The sequence below is a fragment of the Lagenorhynchus albirostris genome, chromosome 16 (genome assembly GCF_949774975.1).
Source record: "Lagenorhynchus albirostris chromosome 16, mLagAlb1.1, whole genome shotgun sequence".
NCBI lineage: Eukaryota > Metazoa > Chordata > Mammalia > Artiodactyla > Delphinidae > Lagenorhynchus > Lagenorhynchus albirostris.
Window position 1 is genome coordinate 55,897,473 of NC_083110.1, and position 14,002 is coordinate 55,911,474.

Below are 14,002 nucleotides of genomic sequence, written 5' to 3' on the forward strand. Positions count from 1 at the left end.
TACGTGTCAACCCCAATCTCCCAATTCATTGCACCACCACCCCAACCCCCGCCGCTTCCCCCCTTGGTGTCCATGTGTTTGTTCTCTACATCTGTGTCTCTATTTCTGCCTTGCAAACCAGTTCATGTGTACCATTTTTCTAGGTTCCACATATATGCATTAATATATGATATTTGTTTTTCTCTTTCTGACTTACTTCACTCTGTTTGACAGTCTCTAGGTCCATTAGACATTTGGATTTGGCAGCAAAATATAAAATATCTGTGGTCGCGTGGTCTGGATGGATAGTATCATCATGAAATTTCATTGTTCTCTGTATATTTTAGGAGCAGCAAATGGGTTTCTTATGGAAGTGTGTGTTGATTCAGTGGAGTCAGCTGTAAATGCAGAAAGAGGAGGTAAGAGAAATTAGAAAATCATGGCAATTGGCAGTCCTTTTAAAAGTCTGAAAATGAATCCTGTGAACTGACCTTAGGAACCTTTGTGATCTCTAAGGATCCCAGTAATCCTTTTGGAAACAACCAACCCACTAGAAAACCTACTGATCGTCTAGTCCTACTTCCCCAGTAGGTTACATTTTGAGTCAGGTGTCCATAATAGTGCTTACTAACCAACTTTTTTTTTTTTTAATTTTTATTTTTGGCTGCGTTGGGTCTTTGTTGCTGCATGCGGGCTTTCTCTAGTTGCGGCGAGCAGGGGCTACTCTTCGTTGTGGTCCACGGGCTTCTCATTGCGGTGGCTTCTCTTGTTGTGGAGCACGGGCTCTAGGTGTGCGGGCTTCAGTAGTTGTGGCACATGGACACAGCATGTGGGATCTTCCCAGACCAGGGATCTAACCTGTGTCCCCTGCATTTGCAGGCAGATCTTTAACCACTGCACCACCAGGGAAGCCCTAACCAACTTTTTTAAAATTGAACTTAGCAAAGATTTAATTTTTTTCAGGCCACTGATTTTAGAGATTTGATGCTTTTTTCATTGTGAGGACTTTTATCATAATCTTTTTTTTTTTGAACATCATATATTTTATCTCATGGTTTCTTTGGCACCCTGGACTTGCTTTAACAGGAAGCACAGGAATTCCCATCATCTCAGGATCAGAAAATTTTTTAAACTTTATTATAGAAAATTTCAAACATATACAGAAGTAGAGAGAATAGTATAATGAATCACCATGTACCCATCAGCTTTAATCATTTTCAGTACATGGCCAATCTTTCATTTATATTGGGGGTGAGCAAACGTTTTTGTTAAGAGCAAGACAGAATATATTTCTGACTTTGCTGGCCACATTTGGTCTCTGTCATATATTCTTTGTTTTTTTTTTAAAATCCTTTGAAAATGTAAAAACCATTCTCAATTTGGCAATAAAAAAAGGGTGAAGTACTGATCAAGCTACAACATAGATGAATCTTGAAATATTATTCTAAGTGGAAGAAAGCAGTCAAAAAATACCACATATTGTATGATTCGACTGTATGAAATATCCAGAATAGGCAATTTTCTTATAGACAAAGTAGATTGGTGGTTGCCAAGGACTGCGGAGCATGGGGAAAAGGGAAAGTGACTGCTGAAGGGTGTGAGGTTTCTTTTTGGGGTTATGAAAACGTTCTAAAATTGGTGACAATGGTTGCAAAATTCTGTGAGCATACTAAAAACCATTGAATTATACACTGTAAAAGGGTGAATTGTATGATATGGGTCAGTTGTATGAAATGTATGTTTTTTAAAAATACACGAAAACAGGACTTCCCTGGTGGCACAGTGGTTAAGAATCCACCTGTCAGTGCAGGGGACATGGGTTCGAGCCCTGGTCCGGGAAGATGCCAGGTGCCGCGGAGCAACTGAGCCCATGCGCCACAACTACTGAGCCTGCGCTCTAGAGCCCACAAGCCATGACTACTGAGCCCACATGCCACAACTACTGAAGCCCGCGCGCCTAGAGCCCATGCTGCACAAAAAGAGAAGCCACCACAATGAGAAGCCCATGCACTGCAATGAAGTGTAGCCTCCGCTCGACACAACTAGAGAAAACCCGTGTGCAGCAACGAAGACCCAACATGACCATAAATTAATTAATTAATTAATTAACTAATTAATTAATTTTTAAAAATACACGAAAACATGTTAAACTTGAATGCCATAACAAAAAGAAGCTTGTGAGCCTTTGGCCTGCAGACCATCATTTACTGACCTCTGATCTATATTCCTACCTTCCCTCTCCCATCCCCAAATTATTCTGAAGCAAATCCCAGACATTATGTCATTTCATCCACAAATATTTCAGTATCTCTAAAAAGCTTTAAAAATAATAATAATAACCTTTAAAAATAATAATAATAGGGCTTCCCTGGTGGCGCAGTGGTTGAGAGTCCGCCTGCGATGCAGGGGACATGGGTTCGTGCCCCAGTCCGGGAAGATCCCACATGCCACGGAGTGGCTGGGCCCGTGAGCCATGACCGCTGAGCCTGCGCGTCCAGAGCCTGTGCTCCGCAACGGGAGAGGCCACAACAGTGAGAGGCCCAGGTACCGCAAAAAATAATAATAATAACCAAAATATCATTAACATCTTTTTAAAATAATATTTATTAATATCATCAAAAATACCCAGTTAGTTTTCAGCTTTCCCCAATTGGCTCACACAGTTTTGTTTTGTTTTACAGTTCTTTGAATCAAGATATAAACATTTTTTTGATATGTCTGTTTCAGTCTATGTTTCCCTTTTTCTTTCTTTAATTTTTCTTTTCTTTCCTTATAGTTAAAGAAACTGTGATTTTCATCTTTTATTTTAATTTTATTTATTTTATTTTTTAAATTTATGTATTTATTTATTTATTTTTGGCTGCATTGGGTCTTCATGACTGCACACAGGCTTTTCCCTAGTTGCAGTGAGCAGGGGCTACTCTTCGTTGCGGTGTGCAGGCTTCTCATTGCGGTGGCTTCTCTTGTTGCAGAGCATGGGCTCTAGGCATGCGGGCTTCAGTATTGTGGCACATGGGCTCGGTAGTTGTGGCTCGTGGGCTCTAGAGCGCAGGCTTAGTAGTTGTGGTGCACAGGCTTAGTTGCTCCGTGGCATGTGGGATCTTCCCGGACCAGGGCTCAAACCCGTGTCCCCTGCACTGGCAGGAGGATTCCCAACCACTGCGCCACAAGGGAAGTCCCGAGATGGCTTTTTTTTTTTTTTTTTTTTGCGGTACGCGGGCCTCTCACTGTTGTGACCTCTCCCGTTGTGGAGCACAGGCTCTGGACGCTCAGGCTCAGCGGCCATGGCTCACGGGCCCAGCCGCTCCGCGGCATGTGGGATCTTCCCGGACCGGGGCACGCACCCGTGTCCCCTGCATCGGCAGGCGGACTCTCAACCACTGCACCACCAGGGAAGCCCCCGAGATTGCTATTTTTTTAATCAATGAAGAGTCAGTGTTCCACTGTGGTCAATCCAGAAACTTCTTTATTCTAAATCACTTCCTTGTACGTAGAGAAGCAACCCTATAATACAAAATTTTAAGAGACCTAGCTTAACTTGAATTAACTCTTAAATTTGACTATCAGTAGCAATGTGGGTTGCAGAATATAGTTGGGTTTAAAAATAGAGTTTTACTCTAGTTTTATAATTTGATTTCTCTCAGTTTCTAAGACTCTGTTCTACACTTAGGAAAAAAATGTTAAGTTTGCTGTTTAATAAGAGTTTATTTTGGACAATAACTTTTGAACAATGCTTTTGAAAATTTTTCTTAATTTTTTTAATTAAAAAAATTATTATGGGCTTCCCTGGTGGTGCAGTGGTTGAGAGTCCGCCTGCCAATGCAGGGGACACGGGTTCGTGCCCCGGTCCGGGAAGATCCCACATGACGCGGAGCAGCTGGGCCCGTGAGCCATGGCCGCTGAGCCTGCGCATCCGGAGGCTGTGCTCCGCAATGGGAGAGGCCACAACAGTGAGAGGCCCGCGTAACACAAAACAACAACAACAACAACAAAATTATTATGCTTAGCAATGCTTTTCTTATTACAGGTGCTGATCGCATTGAATTATGTTCTGGCTTAGTGGAAGGAGGAACCACACCCAGCATGGGTAAGTGTCCATTTTTCAGATTTTCTCATAGAGCCTGGAGACAATTGATAATCTGTTTCATTGGGATATTTTACTGAAGTTACTAACATGTTAACTATGCCATGGATATTGTATCAGTTAGAAATGTTTATGGTTGCAAATAAACTTGTCTATCACAGATGTGATCAAATAGATTTTTTTTTCCCTTATGTATCATAAAGTTGAGATTAAGTTACTGTTAATATTGGTTCATATGCTCTACAGTAATGTCAAGGACCGTGTTTTTTTTTATCTTTCCATTCTGGCATCCTTGGTATACTGATTTTTGTCTTCATTTCACCCCTCTTAGTCTTTGTGCTGTTGTCATACATTTTTCTTTTACATATGTTAAAAACCCCACACTGCATTGTTATTATTTTTGTTTAAAGAGCCAGTTATCTTTTAAAGAGGTTGAAATAATAAGAAGACATCATATTTACCCATGTGTAATTAACCATTTCTGATGCTCTTCCTTTGTATAGATCTATATTTTCATCTGGTTTCATTTTCCTTCTGCCTGAAGTAATTCTTCTAACATTTTTTGTAGTACAATGTGCTGGTGATGAATTCTTTCAGCTTTTGTGTATCTGAAAACACCTTTCCCCATTTTTGAAAGATATTTTTGCTGGATGTAGAATTTTAGGTTAACAGTTTTATTCTGCCAGGACTTTAAAGATGCTTCTCCACTGTCTTCTTGCTTGTATTGTTTCTGACAGAAAATCTGTCATCCAAACCTTTGTTCTTTTCTGTGTAATTTTTCTTTCTCTTTATTACTTTTAAGATTTTGTTCTTTATTCTTGGTTTTGAACAATTTGAGTATGATGTACCTGAGTGTAGTTTTTTTCATGTTTCTTGGACATGTGCATTTGTACTTTTCATCACATTTGCAAATTTTTCAGCATTTAATGTCCTCCACTCCCTCCTTCAAAGACTTCAACTAACTTACTTAAGCCTGCTTAAAATTGTTCCACAGCTCACTGATGAACTACTCTTAAAAAAACTTTTTCTCTGTTTCATTTTCTATAGATCCTATTCCTTTGTTTTCAAGTTTATTGATCTTTTCTCTGCAATGTCTAATTGCTGTTAATCCCACCTAGTGTATTTTTCATCTCACACACTGTAGTTTTCATCCCTAGATATTTGAAATTGTTGTTATATCTCTCATGTCACTTTTTAGCTTTTTTGAACACGTAGAATAAAGTTACAATAGCTATTTTAATGACTTGGCTGCTAATTCTAACATCTGTATCAGTTCTAGGTTGGTTTTGTTTGATTGATTTTCGCCTAATGATGCATCTTGTTTTCCTGCCTGATAATTTTTCATTGTATGTAAGACATTATGAATTTTGCTTTGCTGGGTACTGGATACTTTTATATTCCTATAAATATTCTTGAGCAGTTAGGTAACAGTTTGTTCATTTTGGATTGGGTTTTTAAAATTTGTTAAGTGGGTCTGGAATAGTGTTATTCCCCACTACTGAGGCAAGACCTTCTGTGTACTCTACCCAGTGCCCCATGAATCTTGAAATTTTCCTGTGTGTGGCTGGTGGGAACAGGCATTATTCCTGTCCTGGTGTGAATGACAGGCACTATTTCTTCTAATTCTTTTCAGTGGGTCTTTCTCTGACTTTGTGTAGTTTCCTTGCGTGCATACGCCGATCGGTACTCAGCTGAATATTAGCGGGAAGGGGATGTGTGGTTCTGTGCAGATCTCCAGGGTTCTTTTTCTCTCCTCCCTGCTATTCTCTGCTGTGAACTCTAGCCACTTGGTCTTCCTGGACTCTCAGCTTTGTCTCCTCAACTCAGAGAATTCTCTGGCCTCTGCCTGGGTTCCATCTCCCTATGCTGTGGCCTGGAAAACTCTCAAGGTAGTAATCTGGGTCATTCAGAGAGCTCACCTCATTTGTTTCCCATCTCTCAGGCAACATTATCCTTTGTTGCAAACCATTGTTTCATATGTTTTGTCTGTTTTTTGGTTTTATGGGTGGAAGGGTAAATCCAGTTCCTGTTACTCTGTCTTGGTCAAAAGCCCAAGTCCCTATATGAAATTTTGACTCCAATATTTTACTCCGAGATGGATGATAGCGTTATTTAGTATAAAAGGTTTATATATGCAATGGCTTTTTGGACTCCCCTCTCTAAAATAAAGGAGGGCATTCCCTGGCCACTTTGTGAAATACCTAGAACATACCTGTTATTTGAGTGCAGTCTGTTTTTTGCAACAGCAGTCATGTATGATTCATTACTTGGTGATGGGCACATTGCTATCCCATGCAGAATCGGGGTTCTTGTAGCAAGGAAAAAGACGTAAATTCACATTGGGTAAACACTAATGGTGCTTGCCACAGATCTTATACCATTGAGTGTTTCTGAACTAGCCACGAATTGTGTCAAATTTGGGTACTTTTATTCATAGATCTCCTCATAAAATCACAAATAAGTTCAACTTTGCTCCCTTTTGCATATCTCTTATTAAAAAAAAGGCTTTGCTAAATATCTTTTTCCATTAAGGAATCATAAACTTTAGAACTATGTAACCATCTCTATAGTAGGTTTTAAATAGAGCTGTAATCATTATGAAGGAGAAACCGGATCTTAGGGAATACACTGGCAGAACATAGAGCCTGGTAGTTATTACACTTTCAAATGTCACATTCCAGTAAAAGAATTTAGTTGAGTCAACTGACAAGTGCTTTTAAAATGTGGTAACTTCCTTCTATTTTCTAAATTGCTTTTTTATTTACCCTTGATTTTCTTATTACGTAACTTCTACTATATGTACGTTTTTCTTCTCAGTGTCTCCTTTTTCCTTTAGATCCATCTTTCTATGGTTTATTCCATCAACTCTTCCATTTCTTGTAGAAGTGATACACTAGAGCAAATGTAAAAGACCAGTACAGTAATATTTTATTGACTTCCTTGAGCTTTTAGCTCACATTTGAATTTTAATTAGTCTGCTCTATTCTTATAGGTGTCCTTCAAGTAGTGAAGCAGTATGTCCAGATACCAGTTTTTGTGATGATTCGGCCGCGTGGAGGTGATTTTTTATATTCAGACCGTGAAGTTGAGGTGATGAAGGCTGACATTCGTCTTGCCAAACTTTATGGTGCTGATGGTTTGGTATTTGGGGCACTGACTGAAGATGGACACATTGACAAAGAACTGTGCATGTCCCTTATTGGTAAGAATTTGTATCTGAGACCAAAAAGTGTCTAATGATGATTGCATTGAATACTCCCAATATAGAAAAACGCAATCACAAAACTGACTTTTCATTCACACTTGCAGGCACTTATACTAACCTATTTTAAACACTAGCTATTTAGGTGTTTTGGGTAGAGACTATGTGTGACATAGCCCTCCTGACTCTCTCAGTTACTATAGATTGGATTCTGCTACTGTTCCTATAGGGTTTAAGGGAAATTTACCTTGATTCCTTTAATCACAGCACTGAAAAGTTGAAAAGCTATTACAGTTGGTGAGGATGGGGAGATGTAGAGAGGACAGAAGCAAACTACTTATATTACTAGGCCAGAGTATTTCTTGAAGATTTTCAGAAGGGTCGTAATAGATGTAATGCTACCCTTATAGTTGCCAAATCATATAGTTTTTATTTGGTGCCTCTAAGGAGTGGATGACTTTTTTTTTTTTTAACTGAAAATCAGAGATTAATGGAAACATAGGACTTTTGGATTTGGAAGGTTGCCATTTTTTTATTATTTTAGTTCAGTGTCTTCACTTAAGAGAAGAAAGTATTAAAAAGTTCATTCTAACATGGAGAATTCTGTAAATAATAATCAGTGATGATCTCTTCATTCATGTTGTCATGTGATTTTCTTTATATAGCTATTTGCCGTCCTCTGCCAGTCACTTTCCACCGAGGTGAGTCATTTCCATTTTAGAAGTTCTGTTGAACGGTGTCAGTTTTCTCATTTCACCAAATGCCACAACCTTTTTTCTGGAACACAATTGTATAGTGTCGTTACAGTGTTACCAATTGGTTTTTTTATACTGGTCATGGGACTAACAGTTGTAAATTTAGAGATGCACAATTTCTAGAAAATATGAAGCCTTAGTTATGAAAAGTTGTTAAAAGCAGAAGGTGGTGGTGGTGGCATATAATAGAGGGAGAGAGTAAGCATTGCCTACAAGTGCGTGTGCTTGTCACAGCTTTCCAAGCAAGAATCCTGAGATTCATTTTTATTAGTTTGCCTCAGGTCATGTGCAGTCTCAAAAAGGATAAATCACTATGGCCAATGAAAGGAAATGTGCTGCTTGGCTTAAGCCAGATAAGGTCATTCTGGAGCTAGGAGTGAGGTCAGCTTTCCCAGATGAATATAAGATTCGTGGGCAGAGAGGGGGAGGGTATCTGATGAAGAATTGGGTACTATTAGGAAGAGGAGAGAAGAAATAGGTGCTGGATAATCAATGAACAGATGTTCACTATAGTGCACAAAATTATTGTACATTATTGATAGCTTGTCTGCATCAGAATGATTTCTAAAAAGTATCTGATAATTTTATATGAAAATACTTCTTATCTCTAAATCAGGCAGTTACAATTTCCATACATTTTTGCCTAGCATTGGTAAAATGGAGGAACAAGTGTGAATTTTGCCTTCAGAGGCACTGCCATTGCACATGAAAAGAAAGAAGTCTTCAATTTTTTTTATTTGATGATATGCATGAGAAATTATTGAATATTTTTTGTCCTTTTGAGTAAGCATCCAAAGATTAGGATGAGAGTGGACACTAGGATTTGCATCCATTTGTAGAAATTAGGTATATAGCATTTGTAATCCTTGTTTCTTTATGAAATGAGTAACACCAGAAAACTTTCTTGACTTGCTGTTTAGCAATGCTTCTCATAAACTAGCAAATAACTAAAAGATGTTAGATCGCTTAAAAGTCAGAACTTTGAAGCTAGCCAAAAGAAAAAAGAAAAGTTTTAAAATATGAGGTAATTTAAATTAGTAAACATTTATCTGAAAAATATATAGTTTAAAATTTGATATGGTAAATAATTCAAAATAAACCCACCATATAGAATATATTTTTCTGTTCTTAAACTAAGAAAATCATTTCAAAGTTTTTGTCTTTTCCTTCAATAAATTTAGCAAAAATATTTCCATGTTTTTATATTGTTATATTGTCCTGTGCTCCACATTTTTTTCACTCATGTATTTAATATTATGACAGTATAATCACTGAGAAGGTACTGCCACCAAAAAAGGAAAATCCTGTGTTACATTTAGCTGCCTACATACACTAAAGGGTGAAAGGAAGGGGTCTACCGCCTAATCCACCATAGATTAGCACTTACGTATCATGTAGCAGTGCTGAGAACCAAAGCAGAAGTAGTTTTCTTTGGGGTTCCTATTGCCAGTTTCCTCAGTGAGGAGGAGAGAAGTCTCTTAGAAAGTAGGATGGAACTGAAACCTCATATAGTCTGTTGTAAACAACTTTCCTTATACTATGAGTCTTGAGTACATGGGATAAATGGATTAGAATAAAATATTAGTCAATAATGAGAATGTGAACCAAGGCTTTTTCTAGAACTGGTGAGTGTAATGTTTTCATTCTGTTTGTCCAGTTTGTTTGAACCCTTAGAGCAGACTCCCAAATTTGAGTCACTTGCCTGTTACGTTTACAATTTTACCATATCCAAGGGCTACTTGTGCAAATGTATTTAATAATTTTCTTAAAATCTTAAGTAAATTTATTTTAAAGAGAAACTTTATAACTAATGAAAAATGGAAACTTTTCACTTCTAATCTGCATTTAAGTAAATGCATCTGTTCAAATGCATACCATCTAAAATGATCCTGCATACCATTGGTGGCATGCTGACTGTGGTATGCTGGTAAACTGGTTCTCAGGAAAAAAGAGTCCTGATTTGTAGCATTTGTTGATTTCTGTGGTTTTGTACTTTCACCTTGACTAATTTCAGCTGCCAATGGATTGACAATCATGCTTGCAAAATTCCTGAATATTTAACAACTGACTCTTGCAAGCCAGGACAAGCTAGGTCCAGCATACCACTGTGTGTATACTACATTTTGGAAAGCACTGTATTAGAGATATCTGTTCAAAATTCAAGTCAGTTTTATTTATTTCAGCCTTTGACATGGTTCATGATCCAATGGCAGCTCTAGAGACCCTCTTAACTTTGGGATTTGAAAGAGTATTAACCAGTGGATGCGACATTTCAGCACTAGAAGGACTACCCCTAATAAAGCGACTCATAGATCAGGTACACACAATTTCCTTCCTTTCTTCCTAAGACGCTGTTGTGGTTACTTCTGATATTCTGCTGTTCAACGAGGTTGTGAAACTACATATTACTGACTTTGTGGTTACTCCATAGCAAGCAGGAAATAACATATTTTATAATTTTTATTTCTTTCACATGAGCATTTTTAGTAGCCAAGGCTCTTAAGATCAAATTATAGACAATGCCTAAATAACTGATCTAATTTGGATAACCACAGCAAATTTTACCTTTCTTCTGCCATCAGCGTTGCATAGTTTAAGCCATATCTTCTTACTGGCAACCTATGTATACTCAGGGGTTCCCACATAAAATTTGAGAAAATTATCATTTCGAGGTGAATTCTAAAACTAAAACTGGGACTTCCCTTGTGGTCCAGTGATTAAGACTCCACGCTTCCACTGCAGGGGGCACGGGTTCGATCCCTGGTGGGGGAACTAAGATCCTGCATGCCAGATGGCACAGCCAAAAAAAACCTAAAACTGTATCCTTCTCATTTCTCCCAAACTACCAAGATAGGAGGAAATACATTTTTCTCTTATATGATGTCCTCTTGTGAGTTCACATCATTTGTAGAACAGCCAGAAGATGGCTTTGTAATTGTAGTATGTCTGTGTTTTTCTGACACCCGTCCAGAGGCATTCTAAGTGAGTGAGTATGGACTTTGAGATGAGAATGTTCTGGATTTGAGACAGTTTTGACACTTGCTGTATAATGTTGAGTAGGTTACTAGCGTTTAAGCCTCTGTTTCCTCATGTGAAATTGAGATAAGTTTAATATCTCCTATATAGGGTTGCTCTGAGGATTGGTAGAGATCAGGTAGGATTGGTAGAGATAAGAGATAATATAAGAGATAAGAAAGGCTCTTGGTAAGAGCCTTAGCAGAGTGCTTGATATATATTAGATTTTAATACATGTTAGTGTCTATAATTATTATTACTGCTATTATTAATAATATTATTTAGTGTTTTTGTATAGACATCTGCTTATGTTTACTTTTCTATAACCATGAAAATAATTTTCAGAAATTTCGCCTGAGGATCAGATAAATTTTTCTAGACTGGAACTTACTGGTTTTATAAATATTTATTAAGTATATATTAAGGTGCAGGACATTTGCCCTATGTTGGTGACCAAGGGGTGCCTGCGCACGCACGCGTGTGTGTGTCTGTAGTCATTGCCCTTACAAACTAGTGCACAACAGGCACTTTTAATAGAGTACTATATAAAAAAAAAAAGTGCTGTGGGAGCACATTGGAGAGGAATTAACCCCAGATTTGAGGGATTGGGATTAACAGTAGTTAGCTTCCCAGAAGAAAAGAAATCCACACTGCAATGTCTTACTCATTTGAAGGATGATTAGGAGCCATCAGTGTAAAAGGGAATAGGGAGAGGGAGAGTCGGGGGGATGCTCCATGTGGACAAAACAGTATATGCAAAGGCCTAGAAACAAAAGTGAGCATCATTTATTAAGATATTGAAGAATGACTATAATGTTGAATGTGAAGAGAAGAATACTGTCCAGAGCCTTGAAAACTATTTAAGAGTTTGTATTTTATCCTTGGTGCACTGGGGAAGCCTGAAGGGTTTTAAAATAGAAGAATTGATGAGTCAGCTTTCCATTTTAAAATGGTTACTCAGTATGGAGTAGAGAATAATTGTTGTAGTCATATATTGCATTTCATAATATTTGTGTGTGTGTGTGTGTGTGTGTGTGTGTGAGAGAGAGAGAGAGAGAGAGAGATTTGTAGTTTAATCACTGGTTGGCAGGAAGAGCTGGGTTAAATATGCTTATACACTAACTTTACTTTTTTTAAGTAAAAGTTATATGTATATATAACAGGTGTACAACATTGATGTCTTGATATACATATACAGAATGAAATGGTTACAGTCAAGATCATGTTCATCTGTTCATATAGTTAACTTGTGTGGCGTGTGTGTGTGGTGAAAGTACCTGAAATCTACTCTCTTAGCAAAATTTTAGTATTCAGTACAGTTTTATTGACTGTAGTCATCATGCTATACATTTGATCTATAGACGTACTCATCCTACATAGCAACTTTGTATCCTTTTACCAACATCTCCCCATTTCCTTCACCTCCTTACCCCTGGTAACCACCATTCTATTCTCTGCTTCTCTGTGTTTTACTTTTTTAGATCCCACAAAGAAGTGAGATCATGCTAACTTTACTTTTTGAAGCAGTTACTTAGTAGTATAATATACTGGTTAAAGCATAGGATTTGGGATTAGAAAGGTCTATGTTTAAATCCTGGTTTTGCCACTTATTAACAGTGACCTTGGGCAGTTTATCTAACCATCCTAAACTTCAGTTTCCTTACCTACAAAGTTAGCATAATAATAGTGCCTACCTCTTAGAATAGTTGTGGATTACTTCAGCACAAGGTCTGACACTTAGTAACTGCTCTGTATTGGTAAATCACTTTGATAGCCTCAGGTAAGCATATACTTCTAAATAATCTTTTATGGAAGGCCAAAAAAAAAGTGATAGAATTCATCTCTTTAAACATTTGTCCATGTTTTAGAAAGCTTTCAGTTGGAAGAAACAGTTACAGTAAGTATGACTTTTTTGCTCCTAAACTCATTTCAGCGTTCTAGATAGTAAATATTTAGTTTTGTGGGTATTTTGCTGTAGTCTGTTTGAGGATACTAAACAGCCTTGTTTCACTTATTTCTCTAACAATTATTAAATTTTGTGAAATAGCCCCCTCTCCCTTTTACTCTCTATTTCATTTCCTTGCTTTTTTATTCATTGTATGTTTAAATATTTATATTTTATAAATATACCTATCTGTTGTCTGTTTTCGTTGAACGTGAAAGCCCCATGAGAATAGGAACTTTCTCTTGCTCATGATGTCAGAGAGGAAAAACTTTTTCTTTACCCTCTTTTTAAAAAGAAAAGTGAACCCTCCTAGGTTCAGTATTAGAGATCCTGCAGATTAAACTGACAAAAGATAGATTTGCAAGAAAACAAGATTGTAATCACGTGTGTATGTATGTATGGGAGTTCACAAAGAAATGTGACTCAAAGAGGTGCTTAGAATTGGGGGCTTATATACCATCTTCTAATAGGTAAAGGAGGGGGAAGAGAGCACTTAGGGACTTAGAAGTGGAAGGAGAAAGGGCCCTTATGGGAAAACAAATGACTTTTTGGAAAGATTATTGTATCCTTAGAAGAATAGATGGGAGATAGGATAGTTTTATGATATTGTCTGCCTGGGTGTGGTGCTGATGAGCTGCTTCCAGAGAGGGGATTTATGACGGTTGAGTTCTTTTTCAGTTCTTTTGGGAGGCTCTGCTTTTAGGCAGATAAGGAATTTCAGCCTTTAGCTCAAAATAATTTTTATGCCACAGTGACATATTTTGGACCCCTTCAGTCACAGTGTTCTTCATACCTACAACAGAGTCTGGTACACGGTAGGCACTTAATAAATATTTGTTGGATGGATGGAGGAGTGAGTAAAGTGACATTTGATAAACACTTTCATGATAGAGCAATTTGATCAGGGTATTATTCTGCAAGTTAGTGAGCTTGTTATAACATTATATGTTATTTTTATTCTGTCATTATTACCTACTGCCACTAGAGTTTCTACTGAGTATGCATTTGTAAAAAGGTGATTT

General features: G+C 37.6%; 1 protein-coding gene across 10 annotated transcripts in view; it reads left to right on the forward strand.

The window, feature by feature from the left end:
* The window catches only part of CUTC (cutC copper transporter), a 42,083-nt gene that overhangs the window by 3,176 nt on the left and 24,905 nt on the right, over nt 1–14,002 (forward strand). For 8 of the 10 annotated variants that reach the window (XR_009536155.1, XR_009536154.1, XM_060126636.1 and 5 more), the window contains exons 2-6: nt 327–398; nt 4,007–4,066; nt 7,056–7,265; nt 7,931–7,966; nt 10,204–10,337. Coding sequence is in view for 8 of the 10 variants with exons in the window: in XM_060126636.1 (XP_059982619.1) it covers nt 327–398; nt 4,007–4,066; nt 7,056–7,265; nt 7,931–7,966; nt 10,204–10,337 (512 nt within the window). In the remaining 2 variants the exon portion in view is untranslated. Of the gene's footprint in view, nt 1–326; nt 399–520; nt 567–3,986; nt 4,067–7,055; nt 7,266–7,930; nt 7,967–10,203; nt 10,338–14,002 lie in introns of those variants that run through there. The other 2 variants (XM_060126634.1, XM_060126635.1) reach the window with 2 other exon arrangements.